Raw genomic sequence first — 22,872 nt, 5'->3', positions numbered from 1 at the left:
ATAATAATCATCATCATCATCATCATCTAATTTTAAGGTCAAAGCTAGACACCAAATTGGTGTATGGGATCCCCTTGTTTATGGGCCAAGGGACCCACCTCTCTGCAGCAATTTGACTGCCAAATTCTATGGAGGTGTACATGCTCTACCCTCCTCTAGATTCCCCCTTGCAGGTTCATTATGTTCTCATACATGATCCAGATTTCTCGGCTCAGTCTTCAATGTTCAGATTTTAGAATGCAAATAGCAATGATTAAACCTAGGGCACAGAACAATCTCAAAGTTTTAAAAAGTTCAAATCATTTTTGAAGAATCAAAGTACAAAAATTTTGCATAAAAACAAACAAATTTAGTTTCTAAATAAATGATAGATTTCCTTTACTCCACTAAAAATCAAGATGAAGGGGGGAAATTGATTGAAATTGCTTATCATATCAAAAATCTGAAAAAACAAGAGGTGGAAATTGTTACACATACCTGCAAATACACCAGCAGCTGCTGGGAATCAATCCCCACTCCTCAATCAACTGATGATAGCAAATGGATACACCCTCTCCAACTCCACCTCCTTTGCTTTGCAAACCCTTCAATCTGTTTGCAAGATGACTAAAAAACAATAAAACTTGATTTTATGCCAGCCTCTCCATGGGCTTGGCAAGATATTCCATTGCCCCAAAATGTTACTGTGAAGTATCTTAGTGATTTTACTTATTCTGACAATGCTCTCTCTTGCAGAATTGTTCTAATCGTAGTCTTGTCAAATGCAGCTGTCTGATGTGGAGTTCTAAGAGTTTATATTTTGATGTTTCAGGTGGGATGATAGGTTGCCAATGTCACCTGTGGAGGGCTGTCCATCTGTATTCCAAGCTATCTGCAGCTTGCCCCCAGGCTTACACCAGGTGAGAATATGAAAGTGAGTACTGTAGAACATTTTCTTGTAGCCAGCTGATCACTTTCTTTGGGAACTCATAAGAGAGCAGATATTTTACAAGTTACAGCTAGTAATATTGTTCAGCTGCCTGAATTTTCACCTGTACTCATGTGTAATAACTATTACATATAGCTATTGTTTGTGCGTTAGTTTTTAGTCTAAGACTTCCATGCTGGTTTTAAGAGGCTGAAGTACTTTTAACAGATTTCTTTATTCACATACTCTAGAATTTAAGCATTCCATTCCTATTTTGTTCAAATTCAGTTTGGCAACTTCATATCTACACTTACCATCAAGTGAATTTGAACATGTTTGATTCCAATCATCTGATATATAGCAACAAAGTCACTCGCAAGTATGTATGTGACCTATTCTCATGGAATTTATGACATTAGGTTGTAAGTTGATTATGGACATTGTGAGGAAAATTTCATTTGACATGATGCATTCTAGGGCATGCTAATTATGTTTGAATCACATAAATTGGTGAGTCAATCATGTATGTTGAGAGGGTAGTCATATTTGATGGGTAGTGCTTGTATATAAGATCATTACTGTTGGAAAATCGGAAAGGCAGAAATATTTTCTCTTCTTGATAATTACTTGTGATTTCTTTGAGTTATTATTGTTTTTCTTATGTTCTTCTTTTATCTTAGTTCATCAAACGATTACCAAAACCAAAACACGAAGATCAAGGACACCAAATGTAGGGGCACAGCAAGGGCAAAACCCCTATATAAGGGAAAACCCAGTCAAGAACTCTTCCTTCAGTAATTCAAAATGAGATAGACCAAGACCCTAGATCAACAAACCTTCCTCCTCCACCAAGTCAACCTTTCAAGATGATTTAGTAGTCTCTTCTTATCAACAGCTTCAACCCAACAACAATAAAAATTTTCAGCTTCTCAGCAACAAAAATTTGACCGAACTTCAGGACCGCAGTTTCGATCTAGCAATTTCAATAGCTTCAGCCTAGGAGCTTCACCATTTCAACCTTGATGCAACTTCACAACTTCAACCTTGATGCAATAGCTTCACAGCTTCGAGAATCGACCTTGATGCATCAACTTCACAACTTTGACCTTGATGCAGCAACTTCATAGCTTTGACCTTGATGCAGATTCAGAATTTCGTTGCACATGAGAGAGAGAGAGAGAGACCCAAAAACTTCGATTCTAGCTTCCTTCTTGAACTTCGCACCTTTTCTGCTTCATAGTGTTGAAAAATGTAACTAGGTTCGGTCTTCATAATGACATGTAATTATGATTTTATGTAATGAGATGTAAAGAAGAAAAATAAAATTATTGTATTGACTTGCTTCATGGGTTTCATGAGCAAGAGATTTTATTTTTGAGTCAGGACTCCCATTGAGAGTCTCTAGGATTTATTTGTCATCTAGTCATAAAATGTTAGAGTCATTGTCATGTAACGAAGTCATGTTACACTTTGTAAAAAGTCAAACTTGTCTATGAAAAGTATCCTCACTTACCTTGTCACTTATCCTCTTCAAGTCGGCCTACAACGATGGAAGAAACTGCTAGAAGAAGTCAGCCTAACCACAAGTGATCATGTCAGCCTAAAGGATATGAGGAATGGTGTATATATAAGCCACACTTGACCTCACTTAGAGAAAGCAACTCGTCAAGTATTCGGTGAAGAAGTGTGAAGAAGAAGGCTACAAAGAAGTGCGAAGAAGTGAGAAAGAGGTTTCTTCTAGGCAAGTGAAGAAGGAAGTTTCTTCTGGGGTAGCAAAGAGAAGTTTCTTCTGGGGTAGCTAAGGAGATTCTTCTGGGCAGCGAAGAAGGTTTCTTCTGGAACAACGAAGAAGGATTCCTCTGGGTGACTGAGATAGAGGTCTAGAGACTGAGTTTCTCTAGAAGAGCCTAGAGACCAAGATTCTTTAGAGGAAGCTGAGAAGCAACAGTGTGAAGAATAGAGATCGAGTTTCTCTTGAAGGAGCCAAGGAGAGCAGTTCGAGATAAAGAAGAAAGTCAAGAAAGGGAAGAGGCAGAACATCAAGGTTAGTGACAAGGTTCCTGGGAGGATACTAGAGTCAAGGGTCTGTGTCATGGTCTTGGTACTAATTGAAGATCTAGAAGAAGAATTTTGATTGGGTTTTCCTCTCAAGAGGTGAGAGGTTTTGGCCTTGGTTGACAAGCCTACATACTGTGTCACTTGTCTTTTGTCGTGCATATTGATAATTGTCTTGATGAAAAGAACACAATAATAACATAACGAAGAAAAGACTATAAGTTAATAAGTAAAAGTACATCACAAGCAATCATCAAGCAGTGAAATCTTTTATCTATTCATGTCCTAGATTTCTCAACATGGTATCAGAGCTTATGTGTTGAAGTCAAGAAGGGGAATTCAAGCAAGTAGATAGATGAGAATCGAGCTTCAAAGAAGGATCGTAGCAAATCCAAGGACTACTTAGGGCAAGATCTTCAAAACCCTAGATCGAAGAAATCTGCAGCAGCAAAAGTCTTGAAATTATCTTCAAGAAGGAAGCAAGAAGAAAGACCGAAACCCTAGAAGCACCTCAAAGATCATCACTCATTCATCACCAAAGAAGTGGAAGCTCTTCAAATGTAAGGAAGGTTAGATCGAAAGGCAATCTTCTCTCCATTGAAGTAAGGATCTCATTTGAAAAAGATCATCCTAAAAGAAGACAGTCTTCCCTTACTGAAGTAAGAACCTTCTTAAAGGGATCATTTGAAGCAACAAGTTTGTCATCAAGTTGAAGATTCTATCTTCACAAGTAAGTACCCTTTTATAATCTAATATAGTAAAAATGACTTCATGTTTCAAGGAGAACCATAAGCTGGTTGGGATATCAAACTTCCTTGCATGGAAAAGAAGGATAGACATAGTCCTCGAAGTAAATGAAGTCATTGATCATGTCCATGGAAAGGTCTCCAAGCCATCTGAAGAACAAGCATTATCTGAATACATGGAAAGGGATCTCAAGACTCAAACGATTCTTAAGGAATCCATTAAAGATCCTCTCATTTCCTATGTAGCCTAGCTGGAGACATTTAAAGATATGATAAGTTGGTAGAATTTTTTTTTGAAAGCACGATAGGAAAGATCATATCACTTAGATATGATCTATATAAATTAAAGGTGTCAAAGGATGAAGGGATATCATTATGTCTTTCAATAGCATCTCAATAAAAGGTCAATTGCATGATCTAGGAGAGATGGTATCTGATAGCGAAATGATCTCCGTTATTCTAAATGCATTGACTAATGAGCAAGGTAACCTCATATCTACTAGGGAAGAGGAAGCTATCCCATTCATCAAATTATGGTCTCTCTGCAAGGTAGAAGAATTCAGGTTGAAGAAAGAAAGTAACAAAAGATCAGATAGAAGGGATCAATCAATGACAAGAAGAAAAGAAAAATTTGAAAAGTTTGGTCCTCCAAAGAAAAAGAAGAACATGGCTAAGGAAAAAATGCTATGGCTGTCAAAAACTTGGGCACTATAGAAGAGATTGTCCTAAACGTAAGAGGGACAAGGAAGAAGCTCATTGTTAATTTATGGTCTCTCTGCAAGGCAGAAGAAGACAGGTTGAAGAAAGAAAGTAACAAAAGATCAGATAGAAGGGATCAATCAATGACAAGAAGAAAAGAGAAATTTGAAAAGTTTGGTCCTCCAAAGAAAAAGAAGAACATGGCTAAGGAAAAAATGCTATGGCTGTCAAAAACTTGGGCACTATAGAAGAGATTGTCCTAAACGTAAGAGGGAGAAGGAAGAAGCTCATTGTTAATTTATGGTATGTTCTATGCTTAGAGAAGTTTACTTCAATTCTTCTTATTAGCCACTATTTAGCAATCACATAAACATAAAGTAAAGTGCAGGTAGAACATTAATAGATCGATAAAAAACAAGCCAAGACAAGAGACACAAGATGTGGCGGCTAGCTAGGGACAAACCCCAATGTGGGGAAACCCTTTGATCAATTCTTCTTTAATCTTCAATAGTTCAACAAAGAGAAATAGTACAAATTTAGAAATCTGTAATTTTATGACAGTAGCAATAAACCCTAACCAGCAAAGTCAAATCTGGTCAAACAAGGTGAAATTGACCTTCAATATATTTGGTCAATTTCTCGGTCATCTAGTCCTCCAACAACAAGAAGAAGCAGCCCTCAAACAACCCCAAAAACACAGTCAAACAATAGTCAACTGTAATCAGCCTGTTGCCCCAAACTAGGGTAGTCAACCCTGGTCAAACCATAGGTTAGAATGCCTCAGTTTTTGTGCCAGAATTTGCGGCCTGCCTAGGAGAGGCAGCCACACCAAAACTGCAGCCCTGAATTGCCCACGCTGGTCAAAGAGATGACCTGCTGCTTCTGCGTCCTCCAAACTGCGTCTTCCTTGCCTCCTTGCTGCGTCCTTCTTCTCCCACGTTGGTTGCTCCTTGTTAACCCAATGCTAAGGAGAGAGAGAGAAGAATGAGTGAGATGAGATGGTGAAATAATGCCTCCACCTATCTTGTATTTATATGAGATGTTGAATGTGTGTGCCACACATTTAACAACTGGCCGACCTTGACAATTTGTCAAGTAATTACAAATAAATTCGTATCTCCATAAATACTTGTCGGAATGGGATGATCGTTAGATCAATCCTACACCTCTCAACGAGAGGAATCGAGGAAAAATATCAGCTGCCATAAATAAGATGACCCACATGGAGTTTGGCTCTAGTTGCCAATTTTAACACTCCCTCTCAACTAGGGAGAACACCATCTACTAATTCGTCTGACCATCGGTAGTATCTCTGCCATCAAATGCATTGCCGTGCACTGCTCGGCTCTGGTCTGCTCTGCTCCGTTGAACTATGAAGAAGAAGAAATGATCGAAGATGTATCATACCATCCTCCACTGACCTGAAGTCAATGTTAGAGTGTGTCATACCACTCTCACTTATCCTAGATCGGTATCATTGATCCCAAATCAATGGCAGTCATCCTAACATAGGGAATACGGTAGATACAACGATGCGTCCATCTATAGTACTACTAATGGTCCCTAACCCCATTTCCTTACTCATTGATCAGATGAGAGGTACTTCCCATGAGTCCCAGACTACATGGGTAGGATGCCTCGATATGAGAACTAATCATCGTGTCCCAAAGTCACCACGGGGTATCACAGGGGAAGGTTGAACCTTTCACCCTATACATAGTGCACCTCTAGGGGAGGGTGAGTCACCTTGTGGTCGCATGTCGTTCCAAGATGTACCCCAAGCCCCCTGGAGCTCCCAGAGCTCAATGTATGCATCATACACGACCCTCATAAGAGGGTCTCTCAATGACACCAAGTCGTTCTCGGAAAGTCAAGAATTTGACCTTTTCCAGGGGCTTCGTCAAAATGTCGGCGACCTGCTCATCTGTACTGATATGTTGGAGCCTTATTTCTCCCCGCTGTACCATATCCCGGATATAGTGGTACCTGATATCGATATGCTTGGAGTGATCATGAAATACAGGGTTCTCTGATAAACGAATTCCGCTCTGATTGTCACACAGGATCATGGTAGTATCCAATGTAAATCCAAATAGCTCACTGAAGAGCTTCCGCAACCAAACCGCCTCACAAGAGGCCATACTCGCAGCAATGTACTTTGCCTCAACGGTGCTCAAAGCCATCGACTTCTGCTTCCTGCTCATCTAGGATATCGAGGCAGATCCCAAAGAGAAACAGCACCTAGAAGTGCTCTTTTGGCCCACCACATTGCTTTTCCAATCAACATCGGTATATCCATGTAACCTCACATCTCCAGCAGTGTATCTCAACCCATAAGTGATTGTGCCACGAAGGTAGCTCAACAGGTTCTTGGCACCAATCCAATGTGTCTGGTGATGCTCAACCATATGTTGACTCAACGTGTTGACTACAAAACATATATCTGGACGGGAGTTCACCAAGAACATCAATGCTCCGATGAGTCGATGATACTCAGTAGCATTCTGTAAAACAGGTTCGGCAGCACTACCGCTTAACTTCTTGAAGTCAAGCTCCATCGGGGTAGTCACGGGCTTGCAGTCCACCATACCGAATCTCTCCAATATCTTCACCACATATTTTCCTTGAGATAGGAAAATCTCCCTTGGCTTCTGCCAGACTTCCAGTCCTAGGAAATAGTGCATTTGTCGTAGGTCCTTCATCTCAAACTCATAAGCCAACTCCCTCTTATATTTGTGAATGAGAGGGTCTGCACCTGTCAGAAAGAGGTCATCAATGTACAACACCAATATGAGAGGTTTGTCATCTTCAACCTTAAATTAAAGGTTAGGGTCGACTTCACTCCTAGTGAATCTCGACTTCATCAAGTAGCTATCGATCCTCTCATACCATGCTCGGGGTGCTTGCTTCAGCCCATAGAGGGCTTTCTTCAACCTGCACACGTGAGATTCCTGATCATGAATCTCAAATCCTCCGGGTTGTTCCACATAGACTTCCTCTTTGATTGAACCATGCAAGAATGCGGTCTTAACATCCATCTGATGTAGGTTCCATCCTTGCGAAGCAGCAAGCTATGATTGAGCGATGGTGGTGTATCGGGCAACAGGTGCAAATATCTCGTCATAGTCTATGCCTTCCTTCTGAGAGAAGCCACGAGTGACAAAACGAGCCTTATACTTTCAATGCTTCCATCAGCTCCATGCTTTATCTTGTAAAGCCATTTCGAAGTGACAACGGCTTTGTCCTGGGGTCTGGGGACCACATCATAGACATCGTTCTTCATGATGGACTCATACTCCTTAGTCATATCATCCTTCCATACTTGATGCTTGACAGCTTCTGCAAACAACGAAGGCTCATTTTGAATGATCGTGCTCATGATGGTCAAGTATCCCTGATACCTGGCTGACTTCTTACTTTCATGGAAAGTCCCTCTGGGTGCAATGCGTCCTTCGAAATCAAGTGTCCCCCTGAGCCATGAAGGCCTCTTCCTAGAAGAGGAAGGCTCTTGTGGAGGGGGATCAATAGGATCCATAGGTTCTTCCACATCGTTCATCGTCTCATCTTCCTTTTCCTTTGGTTTCCTAATGTCAACTTCTTTAGATTCCCTTAGAGTAGGAAGATTGTCAACTTTGCTAAGAGCCATATCTTTGTCAAAGGTGACATCATGGCTAATCTCGACTTCCCTTTGAACAACCACATAGGTTCTATAGCCCTTAGTATTTTCTCTATAGCCCACAAAAATTCCTTTCTTTCCAAATGCACCCAATTTATTCCTTTTCTCTTTCGGCACATGAAAATATACAGGACTTCCAAAAATTCTAAAATGAGATACGTCAGGTTTCTTACTAGTGAACATTTCTTAGGGAGTCTTGGAACCCAATTCTTGATGAGGGCATCGGTTTGCACATATACGACGGTATTTGCAGCTTCGACCCATAGAAACTTCAGAAGCCTTTGATCATGGAGCATAGCACAGATAGCTTCCACAATCGTACGATTCTTTCTTTCCGCCACACCATTCTGCTCAGGAGTATATGGTGTTGTAGTCTCCCTCTTAATGCCAGTCTCTTTGCAAAAGTCATGGAACTCATTGGATTCATACTCAGTGCCATTATCAGTCCTTAAGATCTTGATCTTCTTTTCGTTTTGATTCTCGATCAAGGCTTTGAAGTGACGAAACCAAGAGAACACTTCATCCTTCTTTTTCAAGAAGTATATCCAAGTCTTGCAAGAATAATCATCTGTAAAAGTGAGGTAATATAGATATCCTCCCAAGGAGTTCACAAGCATCATACCAGATATGTCTGAGTGAATCAACTGCAATATATCGGATGTCTTGCTATGGATTGAGGGGAATGGTCCCCTTTTGAGCTTTCCTTCGGGACATCCCGGACATACACCTTCTTGCTTTACTTTGAACTCGGGGATCCCTGTCACCATTTGTCTCACATCGAGTAGAGCTTTATAATGAAGGTGAGCAAACCTTCGATGCCATAGTTCGGACTAAAGAGATGTGTCACAAGACATGACACCCAGTGGACTTTGTATGACCTGATATAATGAATCAACTTGAAACCCAAGAGTGAAAGCATCTTTAAAATTCTTTTTCCATACACGTACCTTGCCATCGATGAAGGCCACCTTGTAGCCTTTGTCTTCCATTGCCGAAATGGACACCAGGTTCTTTTTGAGATTAGGTACATATAGGACTTCTTGCAAATGAATTGTATTACCCTGATTCAATTGAAGAGTGACATTCCCTATGCCTTTCACGGGATATTTTGAGTTGTCCCCAAGAACAATTTCCAGGTTGGTCTCCTTCTCTATTAGATTAGAGAGAGCTTCTTTGTAACCAGTGAAGTGCCTTGAGGCACCACTATCAATAAGCCAATTTCCCAGCGAGTCCGGGGGAGCAGTAGTAGAGAGGGCCGCTGGTAGATAATATTCATCTTGCTTATTGTTAACAATGTTAGATTCATACCTGGAGTTTCTTGCCTTCTTGGAGGGTTGACCACTTCCTTGATTTTCGACATTCCTTTTGCCATTGAACCTGCCATTCCTTTGATTGCCTTAGGATTGATTTTGATCATCATTATCATGATGTGAGTCCTTTTTATTAGGGCACTCCCTTGCATAGTGGCCCATTTTGTTGCAATTGTAACATCTTTCTTTTCTTCCACCCTTCGGTCCGGCCTTTCCTTTAGATTTAGCCTCAGAATTGTTTCTCCTTTTAGCATGAGAGGAGAATGCAGTGGGATTGCCTCTAAGTGCAAGCATTCCTGCTCTTCCATTCTAGTTTCTTCTTGAATGCATCTTGTCATCAGTTCCTCAAATCTTGGGATTATATTATTGTTGAGAAGAGTGGTCCTGAATATATACCATTCAGATGGGAGCCCTCTGAGAGTTGTGATGGTCATTTCCCTGTCAGGAATGACTTCCCCAATTGATAGGAGATCATTCTTGATCTGGGTGATCCTTGAGAAATATGCTTGCATACTCTCATCTTTGCCATGCTTAATTTCCTTCAGCTTATTTCTAAGGAACAAAACTTGATTTGCATCATTGACTTTAAATAAGCTTACCAGTCTATCGTAGATTTCCTTGGAGGTGGTCAGCTCGGAAACATAGGCCACTAGCTGTTTGTCGATAGAGTCTCGGATGATCTTCTTTGCTTTGACTTCTCCCCTGGTCCACTTGTTCGTAGTAGCAGTAGATGCATTTGATGGAGGCTCAACGATTCTGCCTCTCACATGGTCCAACACTTCTTGCTCTTCTAATGTCAGATCCAGAGACATCTTCCATCCGTGATAGTCAGACTTCTCACGAAGCTTGTCTTTAGTTGGGAAGCATGACGAGGACCCGATGAAGTCTTTGAGATTGCTTCAACAACCTTCGCTGATTGCTCTTGCTCTTGCTCTTGCTTGGGCTTTGTTTTCACGTCAGCTCTGATACCAAGTTAATTTATGGTATGTTCTATGCTTAGAGCAGTTTACTTCAATTCTTCTTATTGGCCATTGTTTAGCAATCACATAAACATAAAGTAAAGTGCAGATAGAACATTAATAGATCGACAGAAAACAAGCCAAGACAAGAGACACAAGATGTGGCAACTAGTTAGGGACAAACCCCAATGCGGAAAATCCCTTTGATCAATTCTTCTTTAATCTTCAATAGTTCAACAAAGAGAAATAGTACAAATTCAGAAATCTGTAATTTTATGACAGCAGCAGTAAACCCTAACCAACAAAGTCAAATCTGGTCAAACAAGGTGAAATTGACCTTCAATATATTTGGTCAATTTTCCAGTCATCTAGTCCTCCAACAACAAGAAGAAGCAATCCTCAAACAACCCCAAAAACACAGTCAAACAACAGTGAACTGTAATAAGCATGCTGCCCCAAACTAGGGTAGTCAAACCATAGGTCAGAATGCCTCAGTTTTTGTGCCAAAATTTGTGGCCTGCCTAGGAGAGGCAGCCACACCAAAACCGTAGCCCTGAATTGCCCATGCTGGTCAACGCTGGTCAAAGAGATGACCTGCTGCTTCTGCGTCTTCCTTGCCTCCTTGCTGCGTCCTTCTTCTCCCACGTTGGCTGCTCCTTGTTAACCCAATGCTAAGGAGAGAGAGAGAAGAATGAGTGAGATGAGATGGTGAAATAATGCCTCCACCTATCTTGTATTTATATGAGATGTTGAACATGTGTGCCACACATTTAGCTGTTGGCCGACCTTGACAATTTGTCAAGTAATTACAAATAAATTCATATCTCCATAAATACTTGTCGGAATGGGATGATCGTTAGATCAATCCTACACCTCTCGATGAGAGGAATCAAGGAAAAATATCAGCTGCCATAAATAAGATGACCCAGATGGAGTTTGGCCCTAGTTGCAAAGTTTAACACTCATACTACTGAGGAAGTGAAAAAACCCGAGACAAAGAAGCTTAAGAAGGAAGAAGCAAAACGATCTCTACTATGGCTGAGATGATCTTCTTCACTAGAAGGTACTTTTCACTTGTAATATATAAATAGGAAGTAATGTGCATAAGATAGGATGCATCAATGTAGCATCGTAATAGAAGCATTAGAAGTAAGAGCTCTTGACATGGGAAGCAGAAAGAATGTTTGGAATAAATTCTATTGATTACAAAGAATAAGGGCTCTTGGAAACCTCATTGAAATCTGAAGTGATACTTATAGAATGAAGTAGAGGTCATGGTCGACTGGGATCATCATACATCTTCTAGGTAAGGACATGAAAGATCCTCAAGAGTCTATGATGGAATCCTTATCAAAGAATTCACTGATCTAGAAAGGAAGCAAGAGTTTCATCAGGAATTTCAACTCGTGGGATACCAAGGATGATGGTATGATGACATTACAGGAAAGCAGGTCTAAAGGATAAAATTCTTTCAAATAAAGTTCCTACAGGAAGTTTGAATGACCGAAAGGAAAGATGAAGTATGTATGCTTACATAGGTTATTATGAAAGTCATGTCATATGGTTGTAGATAATATGGATCACTATTTCAATCTTGGGAAATATGATCAAAAGAAGAAAGGATCTCCTCTGAAAGATTGCAGAAAAAGCATAAGTCACATTAGATGAAATCAACATAATATGTTATCATATGAATCATGAGGAAGCTGACTACAATTAAGGAACTCTGATTGGAAGCTCCTGGGAATGAAATGTGTGAAAAGAAAGGAAGAGATTGTGAAAATATGCAACAAGGGTAGAAGGCATTCAACATTCGAGACCAAGAAAAGTTGACTAGAATATCCCCCAGAAAGATATGAAGACTCTGATAGGAGTCGGAAAAAGATGGAGATCTTTGACAATGAATATCTTTGGGAGATGTGTCAACCTGTATGCAGGACGCTGATACCTACAGGAAGATGTCATGATAAAAGACCATCACAAAGGTAATTTTGATTTAAGCGTTCATCTCTTATTTTTGAACTAATGTTTGGATGGGCTTATGTAGAACTGCCACAGGGAGGATCTGTGGATGACTTCCAGGAAAACCATATTGAAGGATGTAAGATCCTTTCGGAAAATATGGCATGAAAGAAAGCAGAATGACATGAAGCAAAGCCAGATGGAAATCTGATGGATCACTTTGTGATGAAATGAGGACATGACTAAATCATGGATGAAAGTGATGGATGGTCTGTGCCCTATGAAGAGACCGAAAAGATGAAGTCTCCATGACAAAAGAAATTTATGACATCGAAGAAGAGAGGAGTTCATCAAGTAGCTGGTTGTTCCACTTGAGGCGTTGCTGTAGGTCCCTAGTTAAGAGGGAGCCTGAAAAGAAATTTCTTACTTGGAAGAAACTTGGAAATTCCTAAGCCAAGAGGGAGCTTAGGTACATTCCTTTTTGGTAGAAATGAGTACATTCCTCTATTGGAATATGTCCTCCCTATTTGAGAGGGAGAGATAGACATGTCATTCTAGTCTTCACCTGGGAAGACAAAATGGAGGATTGGGTAATCATTTGGCATCCAATACTCTTTGAAGATGAGATAGGGCATCCAATAGGAGAGTAGTCATGGAGGATCGATATTCTTTGAGGGCTGGGGAGTCAAAGATAAGAATAATCCTTATGGAACACACCCTGAGTACCCAGGCAGGGATGTTCCGAGAGAGACAATGATGAGAGTGTCTATAAATCATTGGTCTCGCCAGCATTGAGCTCAGATCTTGTGGAGATAAAGAGCTGTTAGTCAAGGCCTTGCTATGTAACAATGCTGGTTGATATGATGCTATACAAATGAGTTACAAATCCAAATTCTTCCTATGAGAAATTCTTGAGATTGAGAAAGTCCAAGTATCATTATGAATACCTCGCTAGTTAAGAGGGAGTGTTGAAAAGTGTAACTAGGTTCGGTCTTCATAATGACATGTAATTATGATTTTATGTAATGAGATGTAAAGAAGAAAAATAAATTTATTGTATTGACTTGCTTCATGGGTTTCATGAGCAAGATATTTTATTTTTGAGTTAAGACTCCGATTGAGAGTCTTTAGGATTTATTTGTCATCTAGTCATAAAATGTTAACACCATTGTCATTTAATGAAGTCATGTTACACTGTAAAAGGTCAAACTTGTCTATGAAAAGTATCCTCCAAGACCTTGTCACTTATCCTCTTCAAGTTAGCCTACAACGATGGAAGAAACTGTCGGCCTAACCACAAGTGATCATGTCGGCCTAAAGGACATAAGGAAAGGTGTATATATAAGCCACAATCGGCCTCACTTAGAGTAAGCAACTCGTCAAGCATTCGGTGAAGAAGTACGAAGAAGAAGGTTACAAAGAAGTGGGAAGAAGTGAGAAAGAGATTTCTTCTGGGCAAGCGAAGAAGGGAGTTTCTTCTGGGGTAGCGAATAGAAGTCTCTTCTGCAGCAGCGAAGGAGATTCTTTTGGGTAGCGAAGAAGGTTTCTTCTGGAACAACGAAGAAGGATTCTTCTTGGTGACTGAGATAGAGATCGAGTTGTTAGGATATTCCGACACATAGGAAAAAGTTAAGTATAACTTGGTCTAGTATAGAGTTAGGTAAAGTGTGTTTCTTTACTATGTACATTTTGTAACTTACAATCTGACGGTCACAATATGTAGTGATCCGACGGTTCATTCTATCCTCGGTATTACCAACACTTGATCCGTGGCTTAACACCTGATTGGTCCATGATCTCTATTTAAAGAGCATGGAGGGTCATTTCTAGGGTAACCGTTAATGAGAGAAGCTTATGTAAATTTTCATTCTTTTTATTAATATATTGCCTGAAGTGGCCGCGTTGGCTCAGGCCGTGGACTGTTTCCCTCTTTGAGGGTTTTAACCACGTCAAAAATACTGGTGTATTGATCTGTAATCTGTTTGTGAGCGGTGTCCTTTGGTGTTCTGTCTGAGGAGCTTAGAGACCGAGATTCTCTAGAGGAAGCCGAGAAGCAACAGTGTGAAAAATAGAGATCGAGTTTCTCTCGAAGGAGTCGAGGAGAGCAGTTCGAGATAGAGAAGAAAGTCGAGAAAGGGAAGAGGCAAAACATCAAGGTAGTGACAAGGTTCTTGGGAGAATACTAGAGTCAAGGGTCTGTGTCATGGTCTTGGTACTCATCAATTGAAGATCTAGAAGAAGAATTTTGATCAGGTTTTCCTCTCAAGAGGTGAGAGGTTTTGGCCCTGGTTGACAAGCCTACATATTGTGTCACTTGTCTTGTATTATGCATATTGATACTTGTCTTGATGAAAAGAACACAATAATAACATAACGAAGAAAAGACTATAAGTTAAGAAGTAAAAGTACATCACAAGCAATTATCAAGCAGAGAAATCTTTTATCTATTCATGCCCTAGATTTCTCAACACCCAACTACTTCAATTCAAACTTGTGTGAGATGGCCTCCAAATGAGTCGAGTTGCTGCTTATATATAGTCATCTTAGGTGATCAAATTCTTCTAATGATGCCGACTTGTCCTTCCTTAAGAATGACTTGGTGGGGGAGGCCTAATTGACTTAATTTACTTTAAAATAATTTTCTTTCTTGACAAATAATTCCCAAGAAGGGTTCTTTATATTGTGACATGAACACAGACACTTAACATAAACCCTAGAAGTCTTCAATGGAGATTTTGACCTAAAAACAATTGACCCAAGCATGAAACCCATGCTTTGATAAGCCAATTTATTTAATAATCAAATTTCTTTTTCTTTCTTTTGAAAAATACATTTCAAATATAATTATGAAGATCGACACTAGTTACATTCTTCAACACTCCCTCTTAACTAGGGAGGTATTCATAATTACCTATATCTATAGAGGTACATGGAAAATCTCCAAAATGAACTACAAAGAGTTCAACACACTCAGTGCTATGGACTAGATTCCTGACCAAGGTAATCTATCCTGGTGGGACTAAGATGGACTAAAGATTTCAGCCAGTCTAGATACCATCAAGCTTACTAATTAACCATCAACCCAGGGATATAGGTGCGTATCCAAGGTCAGAGCTCCAAGTCCAACCCCACCCTCCCTCTTTAGGATCTAGACATCAAACACATATAGGCCGGAGAAATGTCCTCCCAAGCATCCGCCATTAGATGTTTCATCTCTCCCTAATAAACTAGATATATCCATTTGTCCAAGCATGCTCCTAGAGTGTTCAACCTGTTTATGGAGAGACAAGCACAAACCCCAATTAGTAATAAAATTTCAAATATACATACAAGTAAACACAAACCTTTGGGGTCTTCAATCATCCTGATGCCACTTATATCAAGTTATTCATATGCAACTAGTCAGAAGTTTTTCTTCTTTCATTTCTTCAACAACACCAAGACATCCTCAATACATTGTAGTACTTTCATTCATTCTCCAATTTCTTCTTCAAGGTATCCATCATGACTATCATAATATGCCCTCCCTCTTAATTTGGGGAGATCAACATCAGAGAACCTATCATGGCTTCATTCCTTTTTACAACATCAAGGTCATCTTGATCATCTTCATTCTTCATCATGTTTACCAATATTATCAAGTGAACTTTACTTACGAGTATCTACAACATCTCGAAGATTATGTACCTGCACAACTTAAATAACAAGTACAACCAAATATGAAGTTAACTATATCAGAATCATGTAAATACAATAATGGAAGCATTAGACTTTAGACATTGAATACCTAAACTTAGGTTCATAATCAACAAGAGACATACTTCTAAACTTCAACTTCTTGCTAGGGTTTTATTACATACCCTAGACTACGCCATAAAGCAATTTAATCAACAAATCAGTCTCATTTTATCTAGGGTGTTAATATTATTTTCAGAGATATATGATAAATTCTACTATGATCCATTACAAACCCTAGATTCCATCTTAGAGACACAAATCCTTAGATATCAGCAATTCAATCAAATAACAATTCTACTATACATTTTAGACTCTACTAGGGTTTGTTGCAAACCCTAGATTTAATCATCATATTGAAAACAATATCATCATATCCTAGAATATCAAACTTCTACTAGGGCTTTGTTACAAACCCTAGAATTTACAAACTATGAGCATCAACAATTAGGTTAGCATATATACATATCTAGGATTTCATAATCATGCACAAGCATACAACAATATCTACTAGGTAAACCCAAGACACAAATATCAATACATTAAAGTTAGACATACAACAATTTTGACCAGGCTAGGGTTTCGATTAGACAAACGAACATACACCTAGGGCTTCATTCCTAGGATCTTACTATAGATATTATAAGGGTTTTTCTCATAAACCCTAATTCATCAAACCCTAAAGATCTAGGGATTCAATACATAACTTTGGATAGCAAACCCTAAAGGACTAGGGATTTTATCATAACAATACCAAAACATCAAAAGAATAGGAATTCTAGATTTCATCAACAACCCTAAGTAGACTAGGGTTTCCATATTAGCATCGACATACCCTTAGGTTAGGGTTTTACGGTGAACCTTTTTAGGGTTCCACAAGAATGATAATATAATGAGGGTAGATTCAATCTAATGATTAATCACCCTAACAAGAATCTTTGTGATTCAAAACCCTAGACATAACGATGTTATTAATGTAAAGCATATATTAAAAGAAAGAATGACTGTACCTTTTGTATGAAGAGAACTTGATAACAAAGCTTATAGTTTAAGACATACCTCGAGTTGTTCCTTAACAAACCTTGTATGACATCAATTCCTGAAAGGCAGAACCTCTTCCATGCTTCAAGTGTCTCCTCCATAACCCTTGAGTATTCAACAAGCTTTCCTCACATGGAAAATATAAAAGGTTATTAGCATATAATTCAAAGAAGTCCTAATGTGAGGAAGAAACCAAACATGAAAAGATGAAACAAAGAACACAATACTCATCTTTTGGTAAATTGGTGGAGGCTCCCTCTTAATCCAATCTTGAGGGAAACGTACAACTAAAAATAAAAGGTGTTCTAACAAGACATGTTAGGCCTACAAATTCTAGAGATCAAAACATAAAGGAAAACAATTCAAAACTTAGAATATAAGGATATGCAAGGGATAGTGTCCCTAAGAATCCCTACCAAATAAGTCTTTAACTTCAGATTCTTCCATCTTGTTCTTCTTTGGTGGTCCTTAATCAACAATGTTCACATGTTCCCTTTCTTTCTTCTTGTTACTTGGATTCTATGGACAATGGATTTTGTAGTGACCCATCTTGTGACAATTCTAACGTTCAATCTTGGATGGGTCAACTTTCATCTTTGGTCCTTTGAACTTCTTGAAGGTTCCCTTCTTCTTGTGATGAGCAAAATAGACATTTGAGATGTTTTCTTCTTCATCCTCCTTGTTGTTAGTTAACGATACTCGAGCTTCTTCTTCTCTGCATGCATTCCACATTTGCTTAACTGTTGGTGTATCCTTCCAATCGTTAAGTCCTGATGAAAAGGTACTCCAAGATTTTGGTAGTCCTAGAAGGGCAATGATTACAAGCTCCTTTTCTGGGACAACTTCATCTATTGCTTGGAGTTCATCTCTGATTCTGGATATCCTTATAAAATATGATGAAATGGTTTCATTCTTTGTCATCTTAACAATTCTTAGTTTATTCTTGAGGCTTGCTATTTGACCAATGTTCTTGATTGCGAATAACTTGGAGAGAGCCTCATACATTTCTCCATTCACAAAAGAACCCAATATGTGTTTTCTCCATTGAAATGATAGGCCCATAATTTGGGTGTGAAAAATGGAATTAAACCAACATGTAATGCAAGAATGCAATATAAGATGTAACTAACTCAATCCTAGCTAGGAGTGGTAACAAGAGCTGACAATGCAACAAGGGGAATGATCCATCATTGCCACTAGAAATGAAATTGAATTAGACCCACCCATCTCCCTGGTGAAGGGGAATGATCTATTTTTTGGGAACACTTTCTTTTGATAAATTTAGCAAGTTGAAGTGAAACAAGATTAATCATATGACTCAAGAGCAGATAGTCAACTGTTGATGCTTATGAATAATTAGATTTTTGAGCTACCAAAAATGTCCTAGAATCCATTGAGAAGCACTTTGTTTCATATCAAATGGTAGCAAACCTAAAATAAGCAAGAGTAAACACTATAACAGGAGAGTAGTCTATGTGCTATACTTCTTATGCCTACAAGCACCAAGAGAGCTAGAAGAGGAGAGAATAGTTTACAAACAAGGACCAAGAATATTGGGAGAGGAGAGAATGGTTTACAACCAAACGTAGCTTTGAGAGAGTGTAAGTTATAAACAATAGCTAAAAATAGTCTATTTATTCAGCATACAAAGATAGTTTACAATGGGAAAATAGGACCATTTGCTTGATTGCAATGTTCTATTTATACATTTTTCATAGTCCTTGGCCTTCTAAGCCCTCCAACTCTTTGGTACCTGAGGCTGTTCAACTACTTTGGTTGATTTGTGGGCATAATGTTTAGGTAAAATATTTCATAATTATAAATTTTCCCATTCAAGATGAAGCTCACAATAAAACAAATTGAACCCTTCATGTATGCATACCAAGCATAATTCCTATGACTTTTGGACAATAACTTCTATTTGATAGCTTTGTACATCTTGGTCACCATTGATGATACTAGGTTTGATGTTTGCAAAGTCATGTCCACTTTGTTTTATTGATCATTCACTTGATCTATTGAGTTTACAGATTTGAATTTGTCTTCTTCATGCACCCTATTAGCACGTTGCTAGCATGGAGGTTGGATTTCTTCAAAATCCAACTCGAGTGCCTATCTTATTTTGTTTGTGGGTACATTATGGGGTGGATTGGTTGGTTGATCCATTTGGCATCAATGCAGTGTCCATGGTTCGTGAATGCCTTTTAGACTTGGCACATGGTCTCATGTTCTTGTTATTGTAGGGTTATTGGTAGGATAGGTTCTTGAGTAGGTTAGACCATGTATATAGGTGCATTTGATGGAGAGAGATTTGAGTAGAGCAAGTGACCCATACTGGCAAGTTCAGTGTCGTGTTCAAAGCTGATATGGGAGGTTGAACCATTGAAGGCCCCTAGAGGGCATTGTCAGGTTCGCGTTTTGCAAACATACATTTTTTGGGATTTGATCATAAATTTGGATACTGTTTGGGGAAATGTGCACAAACTTCATTTTGAGCAAATTTGAAAAGTTGCTATTTTCAACAATTTCTATTTTTAGTAGTGGTTATTTTTAGCAATTACTATTTTTAGTAGTTTTTGAGAGTGGTCCATTTGATTGGATGATTACATATTTGAGGAACTAGTTGGGAGATTTCCCCATGTTTAAAGTTGTAGTTGATTTTGTAGTGGTGCATTTTTAGTAGGTGATTGGACTTTTTGGTACCTAGTGTGATGTGGATTGCCATCGTCGGATTTCAAGTCATTTTGAGCATTTTGAAATTTCAGGGATCAATTGCGTTTTGGCAAGGTTGAGAAGTTCTTGGTGGGCTTGCATGAGGTATATTTTCTATTTTTAGAAATTAAAAGCTAGAACCTTGAGAGGTTTTCATGTGACCTTACCTAGGGAGTGCTATGCCTAGAGGGGCCTCTAATGCTATTCTTATGAGCCTGCATTTCTATTCATACCTAGAGAGGGGTGTGCCCTATTTAGGGAAGTTAAATCCTATTTTTGAGACTTAATTTTAGGGATTCTCTCCTTAGGAAATTCGTAAGGTCTATTTTATTCATGAAAAAATTGCATTGGAAAAATAAATTAGACATACACAAGTGTATTTTCTCTTGCAGGTGGTTATCTTGGAAGGAAGGTGAACGTTTGGAGCATCAGTGTCTTTGTACACATTCTATGTTCACTAAAAAAGAACGCTATATTTGGAGGCTACCATTCTTCCTCCTTTTCTATTTCTTGTGTTACCTATTCTTACTCTCTCCTCTTATATATTGTATAAGCAATTGAAGGTGCAAGAGATCTAGTTTTTGAGAGTTATTTGATCCTCAGAAGTTGCTGATTATTGCCTCATACCATTCTTTTCTTTTTCATTTCTTTAGAGTGTGATATTGAAAGATGGCATATGGTACTTTTTAATGTCCCCGATTATTTGAGCATAGAGATATTGTGCATAACTGTCTCCTTTAGGCTAGCAAGAGGCGAAAATTGCTAAGGTGACAAAAGGGTTTTACCCAACTCTACTTTGATATTATTATTATTAAATAAAAGGGGCAAAATATTACTGAATAAAAGGGGCAAAAGTCACTTTGAAAAAAATAAGAAAATTCACTTGGTGCCTTTATCAACAAAAATATTAAAAAAGGGGTTTCTAGAAGATTGGAGAAGGTCTAGCAAAATCTTTAAAAAGGGGAAGGAGATCATGTTTGATTCATTCTGATTTGCAATTATTTCTTGATGATTGGTTGGGGCTCAAGCGAGTTTAGCACGAGTGTTTCAAGTGAATCTCTCTATCTGGTTTTGGTGGACTTCGAGTGCCATCCTAGCTAGTTCTCATTTGATTTCAATGGACTTCAAGTGTCACCGTAGTTGGTTTGTGGGGAAATCACAGAGGTTTTCCGATTGTGCTAAATTGCAGGAGGATTTGGAGCGGATATTCAGGGGGCCAAATTGACATCTTATAGAGGTTGGATTGTATTTGCAAGAAGATCACTGGGGTTGAATTATTCATTTTGGAAGGAGGTTGAATCCATCATTGAAGGAGGGTCGAATTGATCTTCTCCTTGAAGGCCAAATTGTGGTATTGTGCGAGCTTCTTCTGTCATAATTTCAGGTGGCCGAATTTACCCTTGGGAGGCCAAATTGATCATCTTGGGAGGCAAATTTTTGGAGATTGCATCATCATCTGGAGGCCGATTTACTCAGCATTGGAGGTCAAGTGTTTGAGGATAGAATTTATCATTTGGAGGTGATATTATTTGTTATAGGAGGCCGAGTAGCAAGGGCCGAATTCATTATCTAAAGGTCGAGTTGATCCTCGTATGTTGAATTTATTTGGGGGCTGAGTTTGTCATATTCAAGAGTCAAATTTTCTTGTTTCTTTGGGGGCAAAATTGCCTCTAATATGGAGGTCGAGATTGCTTATCGCTGTGGAGGACAATTTTCCTATTCCCTTAGAGGTTGAGTGTTAGACTTTCAGAACTCAACACTTAGTATTCGGTACCCAACAATTAATAAGCGGAATGAATACATGGTCAAATTCCTAACTCATAAAAGAAAATATAACGGAAGCATAAAATAATACTTGATTTGAATCACACACACATAAACAAATTTCTGCCCACTCACCAGTTCTTCATTAATAAATTAATCACAGAACTTACTTGGGCTCCCATACCAGGGATAATGGCCTAGCTGAGAAAATATAATACTAATCACAAACCTCACTGCTTTCTCTCGGACCCAACACATGCTCACTAAGAAGCCTCTCTCAATCTTGTGCTACTGTTGTGTCTTAGCACCTCACATTAGGCTCAATTTAGTGACATTACTTTAGTTAATTATCCTATCTTTACTAAAGAGTGACATTACTTGAGTTAACTATCCTATCTTTAGATCTCTCTACTTTAAATCAAGTACAAGTCATAAATTTAGCTTGCCAACATGCACATCACATCAACATGTGTGTAACTCACTTGCACACTCTGCATGTCGAATGCAAGCTCCTAACAAGTCAAATTGATGTCCTTCTAGTCAAGATACAAGACTAGAAGTACCTTTCGAGCTACAAAGCTGAATATCCCTCTTAGCGAGGGAGGAACTTTTAGAAGAAACTCTCTCCACCTGAATCTGACTCCAAGCACATCTCAGATCTATAATTGGTCCCTCTGACACTGAAGCCTGTCTTGCTATCTAATCTGAAACTTGAGCTCAGAACCTGTCACCTCCAACCATGCTTCGAGGATCTTGCTCCTAAGGATCCATAAATGTCATATCATACTAGCTGAGGCTCCTGACAGTACCTAAAGAATCACTCTTCCCCGCCACTTGCTCCCTCTCAGCAACTGACACTGATCGTGTATCCAAGATCTCCTTGGATATACCACAAGTTTCCCTAACAACCTGGATGACTACCCTTGTCTGATGCCAAGCACTACAGCTGCATCCAAGGTCGCCCCTTCTGAATATAGAAGCACCTGTCCATCTCAGAACAAAACTCTATATCCATCATCCTTCAAGGCTGACATTGAGAGCACATATACATCAACCCTGGAACAAATAACATCCCTGTCACCTCCAAAAATTCTCTTGACTCTAGTTGGAATCTGACACATCCAACCCCCTTCACTGCATGCATGGTGCTAGCTCCACTAAACGCATTGCAGTCTAAGCCTATCTTTGTAATATTGTGGAATACTGACCTCATCCATGTCATGTGACTGGATGCTCTACTATCCACTAGCCATAACACATTGTCCTCCACTAGCCATAACACACTGTCCTCATACACAACAATTAT

The 22,872-nt window shown here is 39.0% G+C and overlaps 1 protein-coding gene across 3 annotated transcripts in view; it reads left to right on the top strand.

The window, feature by feature from the left end:
* LOC149151952 (sucrose nonfermenting 4-like protein) overlaps window positions 1–22,872 on the top strand; it is a 472,173-nt gene that overhangs the window by 63,065 nt on the left and 386,236 nt on the right. For 2 of the 3 annotated variants that reach the window (XM_089444377.1, XM_089444376.1), the window contains one exon: window positions 812–899. In XM_089444377.1, coding sequence (XP_089300503.1) covers window positions 812–899 — 88 coding nt within the window. Of the gene's footprint in view, window positions 1–811; window positions 914–22,872 lie in introns of all 3 variants that reach the window. The other variant, XM_089444378.1, reaches the window with a different exon arrangement.

This window comes from Pinus tabuliformis, chromosome 9 (genome assembly GCF_031772625.1).
Source record: "Pinus tabuliformis cultivar Carrire ecotype Pingquan chromosome 9, CPIR1, whole genome shotgun sequence".
Taxonomy (NCBI): Eukaryota; Viridiplantae; Streptophyta; class Pinopsida; order Pinales; family Pinaceae; genus Pinus; species Pinus tabuliformis.
Note: the sequence above shows the minus strand (reverse complement) of the source record. Positions and strands in the feature narration are given on the sequence as shown.